Genomic DNA, 21,553 nt, shown 5'->3' with positions numbered 1-21,553 from the left:
TGGTTATGTATACAAAGAATATGAAAACACTAGTTTGAAAAGATATGTGCACCCCTGTGTTCATCACAGCATTATTCACAATAGCCAAGATATGGAAACAACCTAAGTGCCCATCAACAGATGAATGGATAAAGAAGATGTGGTATATATATATACAATGGAATACTATTCAGCCATTTAAAAAACGATGAACTCTTAGCGTTTGTGAGACCATGGATGGACCTTGTGGGTATTATGTTAAATAGGTCAGGTGGAGAAGGACAAATACCGTATGATTTCATTCATATGTGGAATATAAAAAACTAATAAAATAAATGAACAAACCAAACATGTAGATACAAAGAACAGAGTGGTGGTTACCAGAGGGGAAGGGGCAGAATGGATGGCAAAATGGATGAAGGCGATCAACTGTGTGGAGATGGATGGAAACTAAATTTTTGGCGGTGAGCATGCAGTATGCTATATAGAAACAGAAATATTGGAAGAACCCAGACGAACTTTTTGGCCAACCCATATAACATTGTACACATTAAACTTATATAATGTTATAAAACAGTGTTACTTCAGTAAAATAAATAAATAAAATCCTCTGCTTAGAATGTAATGCTAATATCCATAACAAGGAATGCCAGCTTTTACCATGATTTCCATGTGACGGGGAAGCTGAGTGATTTCCACATATGCTCCCTGGAAGTTTTACCTGACAGTAGTCATGGGATATACCTTATAATGACATTATGCTTTCCTTTGCTGAACATCCATTTCTTTGCTTTCAAACATAGAACATGGACTTTGAAGGGGTTCCTTATTTTTATTTTATTTACTTATTTTTAAAATTTATTTATATTTTTGGCTGCGTTGGGTCTTTGTTGCTACGTGCAGGCTTTCTCTAGTTGCGGCAAGCGGGGGCTGCTCCTCGTTGCGGTGCGTGGGCTTCTCATTGCAGTGGCTTCTCTTGTGGCGGAGCACGGGCTCTAGGCATGCGGTCTTCAGTAGTTGTGGCACACGGGCTCTAGAGCACAGGCTCAGTAGTTGTGGCTCACGGGCTCTAGAGCGCAGGCTCAGGAGTTGTGGCTCACGGGCTCTAGAGCGCAGGCTCGGTAGTTGTGGCACACGGGCTTAGTTGCTCCACAGCATGTGGGATCCTCCCGGACCAAGGATTGAACCTGTGTCCCCTGCATTGGCAGGCGGATTCTTAACCACTGTGCCACCAGGGAAGCCCTTGAAGGGCTTCTTTAAAGCGGCAGTTCTTAAAGTAGAGTCTGTAGATCCCTGGAAGAACTCCACGAAATTCTTCCTGGGAATCCACAAGGTCAAAGATATTTTTATGGTAATGCTAAGACTAGGTGACATTTTTCACTGTGTTGAATTTGCACTGGTGATACAAAAGTAATGGTGAATAAAATTTCCTGTGCCTTAGCATGAATCAAGACACTGCCCCCAAGCTGTACTAGTAATCATTGATTTCTTTACTACCTGCACTTCCAGTAAAAACAAAAACAAAATGCTGATTTCATTTAAGGATGTCCCTTGATGAAGCAGTAAGCACTATTAGTTTTATTAAGTCTTGATCTTTTTTAATTGTTTGATGAAATGGAAAGTATGCATAAGGCACTCCTGCTACAAGCCAAGTATGATGGTTGTCAAGGAAGAACACTGGTGTGATTGTTTAAGCTGTAAGCTGAACGAGCTGCTTTTATCATGGACCATTTTACTTGGAAGAGCAGCTGGCTCACAAACTCGTTACTCAGACTTGAGTATTCAGCAGACATTTTCTCAAAAATGAATGAAGTGTCACTTCCAGGAAAATAATGGACAAGATTTGTCACTAATGATAAAACTTGAGGTTTCAAGGAAATATTAGGAATTCTGGAAAAACTCATATCCACCACCTTGAGCCTGACCTCTTCCCTTTACTTAGCTTTTTCTGAAGAGATCGGTGGTTTTTTGATTTTTTGATATTGGAGATGATTTTTGATATTGTATAATGAAATATGTCAGTATTAAAAGGGTCTGCATAACTCAGTGAGCCAATATTTTCCAAATGACCAATGCTTGATGTTACAGAATCATGCAAGATTAAAACATCCATTCAAAGTGCACGCTAGACCAGTGGATTTAGATGTAGCAATGTGAAAAGTTTGTTGATATAGTTTCAGATTCCCTGACTTTAAGAAGTCAGTTCAGTTGAGTTTTGGTGTAATGTCAAAGAATATTTACGATTATTTGAAAAGGCTATAAAAGATTCTTCCTTTTTCTAACTGCTTAACTGTGTGAAGGCAGTTTTCTTTGTATGCTTCAACAGAAACAAGATGTTGTAACAGATTAAATGCAGAAGCAGATATTAGAATCAACTCCTCTATTAAGTCAGACATTAAAGAGATTTGCAAAACAGTGCCACTCTTCTCACCAATTTTTTGTATTGGAAAATAGTTAATTTTCATAAAATAATACTTATGTTAACATGTAATGAGGTTGTTATTTTTTAAATGAATTAACCCAGAATTAAAAATTTTTTTAGTTTTAATTTTTAATATGGTAACTATTATAGCTATAACCCATACATACAGAAGTTCTTTGGGGCCCTCAATAATTTTTTTTTTGGCCGTGCCTCATGGCTTGCGGGATCTTAGTTTCCCGGCCAGGGACTGAACCTGGGCCCTCAGCAGTGAAAGCACGGAGTCCTAACCACTGGACCTCCAGGGAATTCCCACCTCAATAATCTTTGCCAGTGGTTTGAGAACTCCTGTTCTCCAGGAAGCTCTGTAAAGCACTTGAGGTTTCCTGGAGGCAGGACATAGAGTTCTAACAAGAACCAGTGTGAGCTGTGCTGATTGTAGCCCCCAACTACAACCTAAGCTTAGGGGTCATAGCTTCCTAAAGTATGTGTGGCAAGACGCTGAGCTCCGCATATAAACAGAGGTGAACTCGGTGCTCAGGAGGCAGGGCTGTGGACTCTGTTTAAATCTTCTGTACTGCACAGCCATGTTATGATTCCATTCTGTAGAATGTTTTTCCCCTCTAGGTTCTGTTTTTAGGAAGTTTGTCACTCTGGAAATATTAAATATCTTTTTTAAAGAGCAGTTCTGCCTTTCTTGATAAAATAGGAATGGAACAGAGGGCCACCCAGCAGGAGAGTTGTTTCCCTCCTCAGACTTCAGTCTGCATCTGCTAACTCTTGGTGGCCCGTCAGCTGTGGTGACAAACCAGGCTTACTGTTCCACACGCTACCTCAGTGACTTACTGAGGTGACTGCCCTGAGTGTATTGACAGTTGCTTCTCTGCGAGCATCATATATTTAACATGGAAAGGATGAGATGGGTGGATAGGCCTGGTCTTCATGACATTCTATACCAAATTTAGTACCTTTATAAAAGTGTAGAGGTCAGCTTGCTTCAAAACAGAAATAACAGGAGAGAATTAAACTACTCTTCTAGCCTTATGTTTATTACGTTTCCAGTGGTTTGCTTATTTCATGCCCCTGTTTATATTATAACATGACTGATTTTGCCATTCCTGTTTTTCCACGTGGCTGCCACCTTGTGTCTTACGTGAACTGTCTCTGCCCCTTTTCTTGGCCTGTTGATTGCAGTGGCATCCTGTGCTGCTCATGCTGAAGAACCAAATTGAAGAGAACACTGGCCACACCTTCAACTCCTTGCTCTGCAATCTTTACCGAAATGAGAAGGACAGCGTGGACTGGCATAGTGACGACGAACCTTCATTGGGGAGGTGCCCCATCATTGCTTCACTCAGTTTTGGTGCCACACGCATGTTTGAGATGAGAAAGAAGCCCCCACCAGTGAGTAGTCTATTTATGTTATGCTCCTCCTGCCATCTAATATTCTGTGAAAAAAACTGACCTCTAAAAGGCTCCTTTTTTCAGATTTAGGAGATTGGAGTGTGTATTTTGTTGATGAAACGTTTTCAACTGATTGCTTACCCCATGGTTAACTTGTGACTTCCAAAGAAGCCATTCGTTCATTTACTTATGCAACAGAAACTGCCTGCCGCGTGCCAGGTGCTAGAGGCTTATTTGCATTGGTGGGAAGGACAGACATGGTCCCTGTCCACATGGAAACGGGGGTATACAGATACTACTAATTACTCAAGTAATTGGAATTCTGATAAATGCTAGGAAGGAGGGCTTATAAAGGCAAGGTTCAAGTTAGTGGGGGCCAGGAGGCAAAGAAGGGCGTCTCAAGGAAGATACCCCTGAAACTTTAAGTAAGTGTTCTTCATGGCAGGGTTGCCTCTCTCTTGTGAGAGAGCATCACATGCATCCTCACTGCCTTCTTAGCCTGCTCCTGAAATCCACATGGCTCTGTAACTCTTTCAGAGAGGAAATTCAAGCCAGATTATCAGACAAGCAGTGGCTAAACTGTAGAATAACTTCAGTTGTCCAGCCCAGCTCTTACCTATATTACAAGACATTTGAGGGATACGAGGGCTGTTAGTGTTTTTAAATCAAAAAGTATAGAACTTTAGGACTAAGGTAGATGGAAGGATAGTAGAAACTCTAAGAAAAGTGCAAATCTCTACCAAATTATCTTATTTCCAGGATTTGTGGGGGTTTTTTCTAACCAAGATTCCCAGTCATTTTGTTTATAACATTAAACCAGACCCAGTCAGTGTGGAAGGCCTACAAGGCTGTGTTTTGAGTATGACCTAATCCAGACCACATAATTATCAGGCAGTCAGTGCTTGTGTCTGTTCTGCATCAGATATACTTCTTTGGGCTGTTTTTCTGACACGTATTTGGGTTTCCAAGAACGGAATTTTGAAGCATATTGTGTTGTTTTGCATTTATGCCATTAAGCACCTTTCATTGGTATGTTTTCTGTTGACTGGGTTTTCTTTGCTTTTGTTTGCACAGAAACTTTAGTCTGTGTTAGTGAGGGATTGTCAGTTGCCAGTGACTTACTGAGTGAACTTGCTCCCCGAGCACTTTGAATAGCCTTCACAGTTTCACTGGCAGTCAGCCTTCTCATGTACCAGGGAGTACCACCTGAGAAGCAAGGTATGGTTATGCTTTCATATGTAGGCTTCCACTCAGTTAACTCCCAAGTTCACACATGTGAAGAATTCATCCCGCCCTTAATAAGTCTCCTGTTGTATGAATAGTGGAGAAAGACCACGTGTCTCATTTTAAAGTTCAGACCCTCTTCTCAAGCCAGGCGTATAGAACACAAACTTTTTGCCAGGCATGGTCCTGGGAGCTGGGGCTATAGCAATGGATAAGTACGGTGACGTCATCTTTCCCCTCCTGGAGCTCCTGATCTGGCCCGTGCTAGTGCTCTGCCCGCCTCCCAGAGTTATCCATCCAGCTTTCTGATTGGAAAACAAGCTGTCGTGTGTCCAATATAATCTTTGGTGTAATCCGAGTCTCCGAGTCTTTGCTGTTATTTTCTTTGCTGCCAAGTATTGAAGTATTCCGTTACTGCTTCTCTGTACACCTACATTCACCACCACCACCATCATCCCTTTTAAAAAACATTTTTGGCCTGTTTATAGATTTTAAGCTTAAAAATTCCCAAAGCATGCTTTCTGGATAATTAATTTTGCTGTACCAGCAGTTTCCAACTATTAAGCGTTAACAATGTTCCGGTGCCCAGAATACCGCTATTCCTTTTCCCCTCTAGGCAGCTGAAGGTCTTCATTTTCTCACATAAAAACGTATTCATGGTGATCAAGAGCTATTTCTTGGTAATATAATTCAGTTGTGTTATAGGTTCGTGTGTGGATGGAAAATGTAACTACCACTTTGCATTGTTTCTGAGGGCAACCATTTGGAACAAAATCTCTGTGTAAGAGGGAGACTGACCATACTTACTGAAACATTGTCTTCTCAAGGCTTCTTAGTGTCTATTTTGGTGAACATGAGTGAAAGCACAGGCCATGAAACACTGAAAATGTGGTTAAGTCCCTTTAATTGTCTACTAGTAGCAGGGGAATCTGCACTATAACTATGGTAGCTGATTTGATGAAAATACATATCTGGTAAGTAAGAAAATTTGTCTGAAACAAAGTTGGCTGAGATTTGGGAAGAAATATAAATGTGTCAGTATGTCAGGTTACTGACTCTAATAAGTTTTGGCTTCCAGCATAGTCTTAACTATGATTGAATTTGATGCAGTTGTGTATTCCTTCAAATCTGGCTTTTGTTTAAGATGGGGAAATCATAATCATGCATTAGTGAATATAGTTTAAAAATTACTTTTTTCCTCCAGAACCCATAAAGTCCGTTCTTGGATAATCAAAACCCAGGTTTAAACTTTTGGAAGGATTTCTTCAGGTTTCTTTAACAGATTTAAAAAATCTTGGGCTCCACAAATGTAGCTAAACTTAAAGTGCAGAAGCCTTTCTTTGAGTTGACATCCTTGGAAATGTATCTTAGAGTACATCATCTTTATCACAGGATAATGATCCCTTTTCTGAAGGATTGAAAGGAAAAGTTTATTGCAAATCAGTCTACTTTTCTTTCTCAACTGTGGTGATAGCTTTGAGAACATGGCTCATGATTCATATTGTACAACTCAAAGTAAAATCATAAAATAGGAAGTATAAATTAGTCTTCTGTGTGGAATTTGTAGGAGTCTTGACTTTCTGTAGCTCCTAGGAACCTGTCTCCCTATGCCACTATAGATTGTAATTTTCATGTCTGTCATCAAGACATTTGGAGTGTGCTAGAGGTTGTGGGAGGGCATCTCTTTCAAAATCCAGTTAGTTTTAAACTATCAGAGGAGAAGAAGGTAATACCTGCTTGACTTGAGTCAAAGTTTCTCACCTAAAGCTGACATAGAGGAATCGTGAGATTGCCTGTACCTCATTCAAGTATGCAGTTTTGAGACAGAAAAGCATCTGTTTGGGGCCACTTTCAAAGAGAATTAGCCTTTTTTTTTTAACATTCAAACTCCTCCACCCCTGCAGCAGCTGTTTGTTTTGCAGTCTGGCACCTTAAGTAGTAGTTCTCTGTAGCTGCTGATCTTCTGAAAGCTGCCCCAGTTCCACACGTTACATTCCTAACAATTTCTCGCCGTGCTGAGATGGTAAGGAGATCTTTGTTTCCTAAGCATCAGTGCCCTTCTGGTTCATGCAGTTGGCTCAGGCAGCTTCATGCATGCGTCACCCCTAGGATTAAACGTTCACTCCTCCAAGATGCTGATCCTCGTTTCACTGTCCTCTAGTCCAAGTTTGTCAACTCCAGCTCATTCATTTTGATTTTAGAGTCAATTACCACTTCCTTTAATGATAATAAGGTACTTGGGGGCATAGTAGACTTGCTCTTCCATTCACCCTATCCCTTCTTTTGTTAATGCAGTTAAACCTGAATGAATAGCATCATATCCATCTTCAGGCCAATGTCAGGATACACTGTCTTAAGACAAAAGTAAAGCTTTCCAAATATACCTCAGTAGACATTTTTTAGAAACCAAGAACCTTTTTTTTTTTTTGTAAATTTATTTTATTTATTTTTTGGCTGCATTGGGTCTTTGTTGCTGCGCAGAGGCTTTCTCTAGTTGCAGCGAGCGGGGGGCTACTCATCGTTGTGGTGCGCGGGCTTCTCTTTGTGGTGGCTTATTTTGTTGCGGAGCACGGGCTCTAGGCGTGCGGGCCTCAGTAGTTGTGGCTCACGAGCTCTAGAGCGCAGGCTCAGTAGTTGTGGCGCACAGGCTTAGTTGCTCCGTGGCATGTGGGTTCTTCCTGGACCAGAGCTCGAACCCATGTCCCCTGCATTGGCAGATGAGTTCTTAACCACTGTGCCACCAGGGAAGCCCCAAGAACCTTTTTTTATTCTCCCAAGCTGGGCTCATTAAAGCTTTTCTACACTCGTGTCCCAAACCCAGTTGTACTTTTCAAACTGCATCGTGTCCCGGTTGTAAAGATTAGTCTGGTTCTTTTCCCAGTATAGTTTTAATTCTATACTGAAAAACAAGCTGGAAAAGGAACTACAAAAGCCATTTGGCAGGCTGCTATTTCTCTGTCGGTTACCATAGAAACAGTGATGGCTGAGTTGGGGGGGGTGTGGGTATTAGATAATAGGAAGTTTGTGATGCACTGAAGGTTTGGATGCCAAAAGCCTTGTTTTCTAGAAAATTACCCGTGCGTAAGCTCTGTCCTTCAGCTGAATCCTGAAAACGTGAGGGGCTTCTATCCATCTCGAGGTGATTGAGTTGAGGCCAGTTGGACGTTTCTCTAACCATTCCTCTCTCTAGCACCTTCTGAAGGATGTGAACTCTGTTCATATCACCAAAAGAGATGGTTGTAAAACCACTTGTAAGGGTAGAGTTCCCAGTGTGTTTGGGTTCCTAGTACCTCCCTTGCTAATAGGTTTTTTACACACTACTGGAAAAGGTCAGTTTGATCATAAATACCAATATTTTTCCAGGACTGTAGAAGAAGTGAGGATATTGGAATCCAAAATAATATAAACTGACTAGCTTACATTTGAAAATTGGATGAACTGGACTGTGTAGTATTTCACGGAGTGGTGACTGAACTGCCTCCTCAGCCAGAACCCCCGCTGCGGCTCTTCCGGGCATCCACACTTCTCATTAGTCCATCTTCTGGTTACAGCATCTGTTCTGAGAAATTACAAGACCTACTTGAAAGAAATTGTTGATAACCATCATATTTTTAATACATTCCCTAATGAAATTTAGAAAGTCATGTTTTGTTTCCTATTTCTGTTACTGACGTTTGTAAAAAGCACTTATCCGCCTCATTTATACTTACTCCTTTTTTGTAAATGGGGATGATAATTGGTAGCTACTTTATGGGAGTAATAGAGAAGTTTTCCCGTGAAAGGCACTATGAAAGTTGTTGCAGTAATCAGTGAATTTTTAAGCTTTTATAAATGGTGGATGCTACGGTGACTTTTCATATGTGGAAATCAAAAAAGAAAACGAACAGCCAACCTCCAAGTTTGCCTTGGACTGTGAATGGCATTCACTGAGGGAGTACAAAGGAGACTCTGAGAGGGTAAAGTGGCCTGTGGGTCAGGAATGGTGGCTGAGTTTTTGAGCTCCTATCTGTAGGGTCATGCAGTGGTTTGGAGAGCATGAGTGAGTGGGAAATTAATTTGTGCATGTTTAAGCAGATACAGATAAATAGTCCTGGTAGGACCTGAATTCTCTACCGACACGAGATCTTTTGGGAGTTAGAACCATCATTTGCTTCCTTGGGGCCTTGTCTCAGGCTAGAATCCATGTCCTGACTGCCACTGGGAATAATTGATTTTTGCAAAGAGCCTCCCAGTTTCATATTGCCACCGATAGTACTTTTCGTCCTGGGAGAACCACCTTTTCCAAAGTGATCGGTCAAGTGTCTGTGTGCCCCAATTATGTATGGGATCTGCTTGCAAACTTTTTTTTGAACGTTGTCTCAGTGGTAGAGTTTTTTTCCCTCCACTTTGCCATACTCTAAAAAACTGTTCCTAAGCCTTCTGGTAATTTTTCCATCTTTCATAAGCCACATCTTCATGGTGGATGACTGCTTAGCTGAGGCAGAGAAGAGCTTAGTGAGTTTGAGGAAGGAGGAGAAGGCCCCACAGTGGAGCAGAGTGAGCAAGGAGAGTAGCAAGTGATGAGATGGGAGGAGTGGGGCAGTGCCAGATCATGCGGAGACTCATGAGCCTCAGGAAGGAGCGGATTTTATTTTAAGTACATCAAGAAGCCATTGAAATGTGTTAAGCAGAAGAGTGACATGTTCCGATTGAAATTTTACAAGGTCAGTTGCTACTGCATGGAGCTCGGGCTAGGTAGGAGCAAGAGTGGAAGCCAGGAGACCAATTAGGAGGTTGTTATACTTCCTGGGACCGAGGCAGAGAAGAAGGGAGGTGGACAGCTTTAATGACAGGAGCTCCGAGAAGCAGGTATTTTTACGAGAGGCATGGGAATAATGGTCTGAAAGCGTTAATAAGGAGTATCCCCTGGCTCTGTAGACATGAGAGACGTGATCAGCTTCCACAGGAGAGAGAGTTTCAGGGAATTTGGAATCTTCTGAGCACATGAGGTTGAGGATATAGGCGGGTGTTTGCTCATCACTGAATGAGAATTCCAGCGGACACAGTGGAAGGGCGCAGGGGTGGGTGTGGGAGATTATGTCTGATCAGGTTATGTCCCGGAATGGTTTGGGAATGAACGTTCTGATTTAATGGATGACTGGAGAACCCTGCACTTTTGCTGGTGACTGGGGTCAGCTGGATGTCAGGCTTCGTGGAATTTGTTCTGTATGCTCTTAGAGGAAGGAAAGTGTTTATTTCTGGTGCTACAGTGTTGAGTGGAAGCTCTTTCAAAATAGCAGTTCCTTTAAGTTGCATTTCTTGGAAACATTATATCACCAAGAATGGCATCTTCATTACATTAAGGCACATTCAGTGTGGCTAGAATGACTGTAACAGTCAGTGTAAAGCCAAGCTTGTTTTTGCTTAAATTCAGTAACTTCTGACCCCCACCCCACCGCCGATACTATATCAACAACAAATCTGAACAACAAACACTGTCGGCAGGTGTTTCACTGTAAACTGCATTTGCCTTTTACAATCACTGGGTTCGCCTGGTATAGGATGATTGATTGCACGTGCTAGTCCCTCATACTTAGTATTCTCACTCACCTCGCTAGAACCTTCCATGCCAAATCCATGTCAAAAGTCAGGAAAAGAGTTTGATAAAAACCCCAAGATTTGTGTGTGGCAAGCGAGCTCAAAACTGTTTTGAACAGATAACCTCGGTCATTTCAAATCTATGCTTTTCCAGCTAGCCTCTTCCTTTAGCAGATCTTATTTCAGAAACAGCTGCTTCTTTTTCTAAAGTAATGTTTTCCAGATTGATATTGAGGATGCCATCTTTGCAAGCGTGGTTTGAGTCAGCAGACTAACTGTAGAGATGACTTTGTGGGGTCCTAGCTTTATTCTGTCTCCATAATTTCCATAACTAATATGTTTTGTTTGTGTCAGATTTAAAAGATACATTACCACTCTGAACAAAACGTCCAGCTGTGTTCTTACATCAGTGTGGTAGGAACAACTTTTCTGTCCAAATATAGCTGCAAGCTTTGATGATCGATGAAGCTGTCTAGAAGCCAGCCAGGTTCTCAAGGGCAAAGCAACACCACAGTTTGATTGGGAAAACAAGCTGGAAAGAAATGATTAAAAAAGAGGAGAGGGGAACATTTTGGCATGGCCATAAGTTGGGAGGTAGGGCAAGTAAAGGGACCCTTGGCTCCAGCAGGCTAAGTAGCTGTAGCACATGCTGGCATTTAGTTTTCAAATATTATTTCAGTCTGCAAAAAAGCCTCAATTGACCATACTTGTCAAGCAGCTCTACCATGTATCTGATTCTTGGACTGGAGAGCTAGGGATATTCCTATTCTATCTGTCTTGAGAAAACCCTTTGCTTGATTCTGCAGGCAGTCTATAACATCTTGGTTTCTTCTTGATTTTGAAGCACGGATTCTGGGATAAGTTGTCTCTATCTGCAGTTTCCCTTTCCTACAACTTAACTTACTTTTGGAACACCTGCTCTCTAGCTCCATCCCGCCACGCTGTGAATATACTATACCACTGTCCTAAAGAGCGAGTACTCTGGCCTTTTCTCAGTCATCATTCTCCTCTTCTTTGTAACATTGGTCACCAGTGTCCAGCACCTCTCTGCCTGAAACTTAGCCATCTGTTAGCTGCCTTTTCTTTCTCTTATTGGCTTCTGAAATATTGTATTATCTTAGCTATTCTCACACTTTTCTCATTGCTACTTCTCTGCCTCCTTTGAGGTTTTTTTCCCTTTACACCCCTTAAATATGGATATTCAAGGTTGTCTTCGATTCTGTTATCTTTGTCTACATTACTTTTTAGGAAATTATGAGCTAGCAGTAGATTGTAAATGCTGTAGGTCCACTTCTGTCTTGTCTATCATTACGTCCCAGCCTTTAGCACTGTGTGTGTGTGTGTGTGTGTGGTGTGTGTCTGCGGGGGGGCGGTATTTTGTTGAATAAGTAAATAAATGGGATTTCATTTGTTCTTATGGCTTCAACCATTTCTTCTTTGGTGGAGCAACTTCTGGATCTTATTTCCAGTTTTGACTTTTATCTCAGGTTCTAGTCATCACTTTGTACATGTTCACGAGACATTTCCACGGATAACAGCATGTGACGTCTAACCTGAAATTGTAAAATCAGATTTATTGTTGTTCTCTCAGAAAACTCCACAGTTTCACCCACCCATAAGGCCATTTATGTTCATGATGTCACTATTCTCTTGGTCAGGTTTACATTGTAAGTTATTTTTAGTTCTTCCCATTCTCTCATTTTAATTGTTTCAGTTCCCAAATCTTCTTAGTTCTTTCTTGAAATGTCTGAAAAACTTATCCTTCTCACAGCAGCTTCATTCCAGGCTCTTTTTACCACACGTCTAAAATACTAAAATGACCTTTTTCCACCCTGGTATCTTTAATTCTAACCTTTCCTCCCTAGTTCTGTCTGATATCCAGATGCCAGATATCTTCAGGAACAGCTCATTTTTTTTTCTCTCTCCCCCCACCTCCTGCTCACAAATATTAATTGAGCACCTACTATGTGTCAGGTACTATGCTCAACTCTGCAGGTATAGCAGTAAATATGGCAGACATGGACCCTGCCCTCATGGATGTCACAGGAGCTAGAAGATAAATGAATGGAGGGAGATAATTACATCTTGTGGTTGGAGCTCTGAATTTAGATTTTACTCTAAGTGCAATGGGAATAAATGAGGTTGTGACATGCTCTGGTTTATATTTTTAAAAGAGCTCTCTGGCTGCTGTGTGAAGAATAATTCAGGCAGAGGCAAGAGTAGGAGACTAAATGAAAGGTTGTTTCCGTATTTTTAGCGGGAGACTGGTGATTTGGACTTAGATGGTGGCAGTGGGGAAGAACAAAGTGAATGAATTTGAGATATGTTTTGGAGGGTGAACCAGGTTTCTGGCTTGAGCAGTTGGTGGGTGGAGGTGCTGTTTACTCAGAGGGAGCAGGAGCAGGGGTTTTGCATTTTATTTTGCTCTTATTTAGGGGAGGTCTGTAGAGGGAATCAAGAGTTCCTTCTTCTACATGGTATGTTCGAGATACTTGAGACTTCCGAATGTAAAGTAGGACATTGGCTATGCAGTCTGGGCTTCACATGACAGGCCTGTGCTAGAGGTATCATTTGGGAATTGTCAGGATAACTACAACAATAACAACAGTGAAGGGATGGTGGTCAGTAACAGGTGTTTAGTACCGACTCTGTGCCTGGCTTTGTTCTAAGTGCTTTACATGCAGCCTCCAGTAACCTTGTCAAGTTGATAGTGCTGTTACCCCCATGGTACAGGTGGGGTGGCTGAGGCACCGCATTCTATCACTTGCTCCACATCGCACAGACAATTATTTGTTGCACTGAATTGAAACTAATACTCTAGATCATATGTAAAGCTATGGAATTGCACCATTATCAATTCAGGGCAAAAGAATAGAGAAAGAGGCACAGAGAGCCAGGATTGAGCTCACTGCTTTCATCACTTTGTTTTCCAACTCAGAAGTCTTTATTTGCTCCTATGGGAACAAATCGTAAATGTAAACTCCTCAGCCAGACTGTCAAATCTTTACATAATCTACGCCCCACCGACTCTGGTGTCTCACTGTCCCTGTGCGATTGCACTGTTCTGCTGAACTGTCTCTTTGCTCCTTCGGCATGTGCTCTGCACCTTCTCATTAACTTAAGTCCTCTCCAGGCTTCAGGGGCCCACTGTAGCCTCGAAGCCTTTCCTGGTGCCTCCAATGAAGAAACTAATAATAGTTAGTGTATGTCGGGTGCTTCCTGTGAGTTTGGGAAATGAGAAACAGGTAGAGCGCTTCTACTTTGTTTTGTTTGACCTTTCTGCTCATTTGTGTTTTGTTTTTATAAGCATCTTCTTAGTAAAAAGATGGGAAAATTTCTAGTACGTAGCTCACCTAAGAGATCAGAGGTGACTTGGAAAACCAAATGTCTCACTGTTGACTAAGATCATTAATTTGGAAGCATATTTTGCGTCCATGGCCTTTTCTGATTGCGTTGGGATCACTGAGATTAAGAATGTGATACTTGAAGCAGCATATCTGTCCTGAGCTTTGTTTCAGGCGCTGCCATGTGGAATGGCAAAGGGGCATCAAAGAAGCCTGGCAGATAACATGTGGCCTTGCTTGGGAGCTTACATACGATGACAAGACATGGGCATAAAAGAAGGAGTCATGTGAGGGGTCCACCAGCGGCTCAGTTGGGTAGCTCTTAAGTGGAAACTGGTCCTCAGACTTGTTTTCTTTATATACTTCCCAGGGTTTCTAAAGAAACTGAGTTAGTTGCCAAAATTTCTAACTCAGGAGATTTCGTATAAAACTCCCGTTATCAGTTTCCCTGGAAAACCCAGAAGATCGGACAACTCCAGGGGAACGGTGAGGGAGCTGCAGAGTGGCTCCCACCTGTATGCAGGCCCTGTGCTCTCTAGTTCTCCATGGTCCCCACTCCCCACTGTGTTGCACCTGGCCCACGCCCCTTGTTTATGCTACTTGCTGATGTTTGTCACCCTTACAGTATAGTCAGTGTGCCATATAATTCAGATAGGAAATAATCACAGGATTTCAGAAGAAAGAGAGATAACTTTGGAGAGCACAACAAGGTGGAAAAAATACAGGCTTTAGAGCCAGGCAGATCTAAGTTCAAATACTTGCCTACCTGCCTCTAGCCAGCCTTTTGCCTTAGAAACGTACTTTCCCTCCAGCTTCCTTTGCTTATAATACAAAGGAGAATATCATGTCCCTTACAGGGTTGTGGTGAGAATTAGCAGTACTGGGTACAGATGGTCCCTAACATGCCTGGTACTTTAGCAGCGTACACCATGGTTGATCCTGTCCAGAAAGTCTAGCAGGATGCCTTGGTTTAAGTACCTGGAAATCGTTATGAAAAGACACTTGGGGCAGGGAAGTGGGGAGCCAACTCCAGGTGGATTAAAGAGTTAAATCTAAAAAATATAGACTTTTTTTTTAACTGAAAGGAATTGCAGTTGTATATTTAAGTTTCCTGAAGACGGGAAAAAACCATGAAGGAGAGCCAAAGAAAGATCAGTAGAGTTGACTGTAAAAATTTTTGAGCTATTCTGTGTTAAATATCATAAATGCAGTCAAAAGGCAAATAACAAATGAGAAAAATATTTATATAAAGTATAACAAAGGGAAAATATCTTACTGTACATGGTTACAGATCAATAAGAAAAACATTAACACCCCATAGAATGATGGACAAAAGACACGAACAGAGTTTACAGTAGAAGAAATGCAAACAGGGCCTCCCTGGTGGCGCAGTGGTTGAGAGTCCGCCTGCCGATGCAGGGGATACGGGTTCGTGCCCCGGTCTGGGAGGATCCCATATGCCGCGGAGCGGCTGGGCCCGTGAGCCATGGCCGCTGAGCCTGTGCGTCCGGAGCCTGTGCTCCGCAACGGGAGAGGCCACAACAGTGAGAGGCCCACGTACAGAAAAAAAAAAAAAAAAAAAAAAAAAAAAAAAGAAATGCAAACAGCAAATAGCCATGTGAAAAAACGGTGAACTTGGTTAGTTATTAAAGAACTCTATGTTTGAAGAATGAATTGCCATTTTTCCCTAATTTTTTTTGCCAATTGATAATGTTCCATACTGGAGATGCGCTCAGAAGGCAGGTGCTGTCACATTGTTTTGCTGGAATTATAAATTGCCACAACCTTCTTAAAGCAGTTTGATGGATAAATCAAAGTGCCTTCAAGTTCATACCCTTAGATCCAGTTATTCCACTTTAAAGAATATATCCTAGAAATATACTCAGAGATGTTTAGCCCAAGATCTACTGGCAGTAGGTTGGTCTTTCCTTTCTTTTTTTTTTTTTAAGTATTACTGGTATATTAAAATCTCTGTTTCCAACCATGTGTACCTAACTGCTATATCCTTAGCACTAGCATAATGCCTAACATATGTAGGTGGTCAAAAAATAATTTGTGAGTTTAAAGGAGGAAGGATGTGTTCATACAAAGGAATATTATACAGCCATATTTTTAAAATACAGTACATCTAAGATGTAGAAAATGCTCACAATACAGTGTTAAAAATGAGTGCATGATTGTATGTGTAGACTATTCCCTGTGTATGTGTTGTATGAATTCTGGATGACGGGATTAAAGGTGATTTCTATATTGGTGCTTTTCCTCAGTCATTCAGGACATATTTATTGATATGTGTGATAGGCATTGAGCGTATTTCAAGAGGGAAAGACAGCATAGCCCTCCCCTCATGGAGTTTATTATCAGAGATCAAGAAGGCAGACGTTGAACAGGTAATTCAAGTGTGTCAGTTACTCTAGTGAACTTATGTTACTTTTATAGTAGGAAAAAAACTATGCCGATGATGATTTTCAAGCGCTGATGTTTGTATTGGCTTGGCCAAAAGGTGGCTCTAGGAGCGCTTAGTTGTCTTTAACTTCATTTGAAACAATTTTGTTAGATTGTATTGTGACAGCTGTCATATCAGTGTGCATTAAAAAAAATCAAGATTGGTGAATTTTTGTGTAGCCATTTTAATATTAAAGATGGGGGGAAAGCAACTTTTTCAGCATATTATGCTTTATTATTTTAAGAAAGGTAAAAACAACTGAAACACAAAAAATATTCATGCAGTGTATGGAGAAGGTGCTGTGACTGATCGAACGTGTCTAAAGTGGTTTTCGAAGTATCGTGCTGGAGATTTCTTGCTGGACGATGCTCCACGGTCGGGTAGACCAGTTGAAGTTGATAGCGATCAAATCGAGACACTAATTGAGAACAGTCAACGTTATACCATGTGGGAGATAGCCGACATACTCAAAATATCCAAATCAAACACTGAAAATCATTTGCACCAGCTTGGTTATGTTCATTGCTTCGATGTTTGGGTTCCACATAAGTTAAGCAAAAAAAACCTTGACCGTATTTCCGCGTGCGATTCTCTACTTAAACATATGGAAATGTTCCATTTTTAAAATAAATTGTGATGGGCAGTTAAAAGTGGATACTGTACCATAATGTGGAACGGAAGAGATCGTGAGGCGAGCAAAATGAACCCCTGCCAACCACACCAAAGGCTGGGCCAAAGGTGATGTTGTGTATATGGTGGGATTGGAAGGGAGTCCTCTATTATGAGCTTCCCAGAAAACCGAGTGATTAATTCCAACAAATACTGCTCCCAGTTAGACCAACTGAAAGCAGCACTTGACAAATGTGTCCAGAATTAGTCAACAGAGAACGCGTAATCTTCCATCAAGATAGTGCGAGACCACGTGTTTCTTTGATGACTAGGCGAAAACTGTTACAACTTGGCTAGGAAGTTCTGATTCATCTGCCGTATTCATCAGACATTGCACCTTCGGATTTCCATTTATTTCGGTCTTTACAAAATTCTCTTAATGGAAAAAATTTCAATTCCCTGGAAGACTGTAAAAGGCACCTGGAACAATTCTTTGCTCAAAAAGATTAAAAGTTTTGGGAAGATGGAATTATGAAGTTGCCTGGAAAATGGCAGAAGGTAGTGGAACAAAAGGTTGAATACGTTGTTCAATAAAGTTCTTGGTGAAAATGAAAAGTGTCTTTTATTTTTACTTAAAAACCAAAGGAACTTTTTGGCCAACCCTATAATTTGTAAGACACCTTTTTTAGGACAAGAAAGGCGCAATTACATGAAAAATCTACATAGATCTCATACAGTGTGAAGTTTCCTTTCCAGTGAAAAGAAAAATGTTTAGATTTCTTATCTGTTGGGTGGTTTGTAATGATATAACAATATACACCCAGGCTTTTTTTTTTTCCTAAATAGCATTTTTTAAAAAATATTTATTTATTTGGCTGTGTCGGGTCTTAGTTGTGGCACGTGGGATTTTTATTTGCGGCATGCGGGCTCCTAGTTGCGGCATGTCGCATCTAGTTCCCTGACCAGGGGTTGAACCCTGGCTCCCTGCATTGAGAGTGCGGAGTCTTAACCACTGGACCACCAGGGAAGTCCCTAAATAACATTTTTCTAAAGGAAACTGGATAAGCTGAGATCTTGGTGAAAGTTGTGGAACTTTGGAAAACCCCAGCATTCACTGGAAATTATAATTAAGCATTCAGATGAATTGGCTATGGTTGGGGAGGGAGTGAGAATGTTGATTAACATTAATATTAAAATTTTTTTTTTTTTGCTTTTTCCATCTACTTGTGAGGTTTCAAGTGTGTGGAAAACCAAGAATATCAGCAGCAAAACCCACCCTGTAGACTGACTGTGACCCTAAAAGTTTCTTTTAACTGGGATCGGGAATGGAAAATTTTATCCTAAGCCATGGCCTTTTAATGAGTGTGTTTTGTTTCGTTTTGAAGAAAGACCTGAGTAAATCAAAAGGGTTACAGAGCAGTGTTTGGGTTACTTAACCATGTTTAATGGCTGTGAGTGCATTCCTCTAAACAGTCTGAACTGTGCTTCCACTGTCGCTTATCCGTTTATCAACTGAGCCCTTACGCTTAGCCACGTCAGCTCCTCTGGCCTTTTATCTGCTTCCTCAGTGGAAAAAGTCTCTGTGTATCTTGGTGAAGTTAAAGCATGGCTCTTTGGTCTGTTGCTGCTCTGGTCTCTGGAAGGAAGCATTCGTGAGCTCTGTGTTGCCTTGATAGGATCCCCTGTCCTCCTTTCTGTCTCCTTCTGTGAATTAGGAATGTACTTCCTAAGCCAAGGGTGTTGGAAGGAACGAATAACAAGCAGCAAAGTAATGACATCACCTCTCGCTGTGAGTGTGCTGGTATCACTGTCTCCTTCAGGGACTGATGAGAGTAGCTCCCTGCCAAGTGAAGGCTCACCCTCTTTTGCTCTTTGGTACAACTAATGGTTATACTGGATGTAATGTGTTTCAAACCAACCTGAGGCTTTCTCTCATTTGAAAACCTCAGATCTTAGGAATAGTGAGGGAGATGTGGCTCTGTTGAACAACACTTTCCATCCATGCTGATATTTCCCCCTTGCATTTGGAATTCTCTTTCACTTGCTGGGTCTGTTCCTGCTTCATGTTTCCAGGTAGAATTACAGTGCTCCCCTCTTCTCTTCCACTGGCCTTAGCGCTCCCTCCTCCCCAATAATGGTTTTTTTTTTTTTTTTCATGTTTGGAAAACTGTAAGTAGTTCGGTTTATTTGGAGCACAGGGTGCCCATGAGAGAGAGATAGGAGCTGAAACTAAAGAGAAGGAGCACGCAGGTCATCAAGAGCCTTGGGTGCCAAGCTAATGGATTTGAACTTCATCCTGAAACCTTTGGGATGTCATTAAAGTATTTGAAGCAAGGGAGAGGCATTCTGAGATCAAATTTGCATTTTATTACAGTGGCTTTGGCAGAGCAACACTGGATTAGAAAATGCTGGCTCTTAACTTTTCTAACTTCTGCAAATTACTCCTTACACCTGTTCCCTGGTCTCACAGACCTGTGTACACAGGATGGGGCTTGGTTTCTTGGCCTCTGGGCTGTTGCATATACAATTCCTTCTTCCTAGAACATGCTTTTCCTCCTTAGTGTATTTTTTTTTCTTTTTTTAAATTGAAGTGTAGTTGAGGTACAGTGTTATCCCAATAATGTTTTAATGTTCTAAGAGATCTTCATCTCAGGATTCTCTTCCTGTTGTGTTAAGTGTCTTTCCTGTCCACTGCACTCTCCTGTCTTAGTGTCTGTGCTTGGTCTATAGACTAAGGCCCCGTTGTACTTCTGGATTATATAGAGGGCAACAACAGTTCTGTTTCTAGCTGTGTTGAACCTTGATCTGGTAACTGACTTTACAGCCTAAATCAAGGAGCCTTGGACCCTCTGATCTCATGAACGATGCACTCCCTTCTGATATCTTTTCTTCAGTAGAACATACATCTCCTCTGTCTGGAATACTTTCTTCAGAGAGCAACCTTTTGCTTTTCTGAGATGGAGCTGGGCTACCTGAGGACAGGGTCACCTTCCCACTGGTTGGCTGAGGGGTCAGAGGTAAATGTTTTGGTGCTTACTTATTACTGGAAGACAGAAGGTGGCAGACAGAAAATCAATCACTGAGACCAAAAGTTATTTCAAACATTGCTTATATCTTCTGCTTATAAAGTTATGACAGTGCTTGACAAAGTCACTGCCAAGGGCTGGGGACTGGAACCTAGACTGTTTATGGAAGTTCATTTTGTTTTGAATTTGATTTTCCTGGGGGAAATCATTGTAAACAGTTACATTCTCAGAAGCACCCCTACAATAATAAACATAAACACAGCATTGCAGTGAAATTAATCCTGTAGTGACCCAAATGTAATCTCTTGCATTGGAAGTGAAGCAGATGAATGGACGAATCTGCCCGGAATGGAGGTGAAGAAGTCAGGAAACTTGGGTCTGTCCCGGTCTCAATTCTTGACGTGCTCTTTGTTCTTGATGTGCTCTCAATTCTTGACATGCTCTGTGAACAAGGAAGTTGTTTAATGTGCCCCTTTGTCGGCGGTGGAGGAGGAGTGACACCACCTGTTGGCCATATTGCAGCCTGTTCTGGGAGGCTTCATTACGGTGTTGGACGTGAATTGACTTTGAGCTCTGGAAGAAAGGGGCAATGTAAATACGGGCACTTGTATCCTAGGTGCTCAGGAGTTGCGATCCATTCTCAAAGGCTTACACAGCCAGTCTCAGTTTAGCAACACTGTTCTGGTCACAGCAGAGCTCCCTGCTTTGAGAAAATCTTGTTGTTGACTGTTCTGGAAAGAAACAAGAATATATCTCCAAAATACCAAAGTAGCTATAGGAAGAGTTGTGACTAGTTTTAACATAGGTACCAGTCAGTGAATTAGCATAAATTATGAGAAGGGGATCAAAACTCATCACACCATGTCTTGTCTGAAAGCCTATTCTCCTAACACTGTGTCAAAACACAGGGCACAGAATAAGGCGGATGTGAAGAAGTACTGTATAAATGACTCTGAATTCCTTCATCGGCCAGAATGTGCTTTTCTGCATTTTGGATGCTGATAATACTAGTTCTAATAGCTGTTATGCTGTACCCAATGCGTACCAGCCTCCAAGTAATTCTCACACATGTTCTAATAGCTGTTATGCTGTACCTAATGCGTACCAGCCTCCAAGTAATTCTCACACAGGTACGTTGAGGCTCACAGCAGCCCTGTGTGGCAGGTACTCTCGTCATCCTCATGTTACAAGTGAGTAAATTCAGGAACAGAGAGGTGAAGAAACCTGCCTGGGGCCAGTCAGCCGCCAAGTGACAGAGCCAGTCTGGCTGAGTGGAGGCTGGCATTTCTTCGACCAGTGTCATGATCTGTCGCAGCAACGGGATCACACGAGCAAAAAAATTCAGTGCAATGAATGCTGTTTTCTAGGAAGAGAATGGAGACTACACATATGTGGACAGAGTGAAGTTACCCTTGGGTCACGGGACCCTGTTACTCATGGAAGGAGCCACCCAAGCAGACTGGCAGGTGAGAACATGCAAGTAACGTGGATTTGCTGTCATGTAGAGGCAGTTTCCTGACTGGCT

At 41.6% G+C, this 21,553-nt stretch overlaps 1 protein-coding gene across 4 annotated transcripts in view; it reads left to right on the top strand.

Annotated features, from left to right (window-relative positions):
- The window catches only part of ALKBH3 (alkB homolog 3, alpha-ketoglutarate dependent dioxygenase), a 35,903-nt gene that overhangs the window by 13,293 nt on the left and 1,057 nt on the right, over positions 1 to 21,553 (top strand). For 3 of the 4 annotated variants that reach the window (XM_082627286.1, XM_082627285.1, XM_082627284.1), the window contains exons 8-9: positions 3,593 to 3,802; positions 21,396 to 21,494. In XM_082627286.1, coding sequence (XP_082483412.1) covers positions 3,593 to 3,802; positions 21,396 to 21,494 — 309 coding nt within the window. Of the gene's footprint in view, positions 1 to 3,592; positions 3,803 to 19,935; positions 20,020 to 21,395; positions 21,495 to 21,553 lie in introns of all 4 variants that reach the window. The other variant, XM_082627287.1, reaches the window with a different exon arrangement.

This window comes from Mesoplodon mirus (genome assembly GCF_964341445.2).
Source record: "Mesoplodon mirus genome assembly, chromosome: 7".
In the NCBI taxonomy this organism is placed as follows: Eukaryota; Metazoa; Chordata; class Mammalia; order Artiodactyla; family Ziphiidae; genus Mesoplodon; species Mesoplodon mirus.
This window is presented reverse-complemented; position numbering and strand designations above follow the sequence as displayed.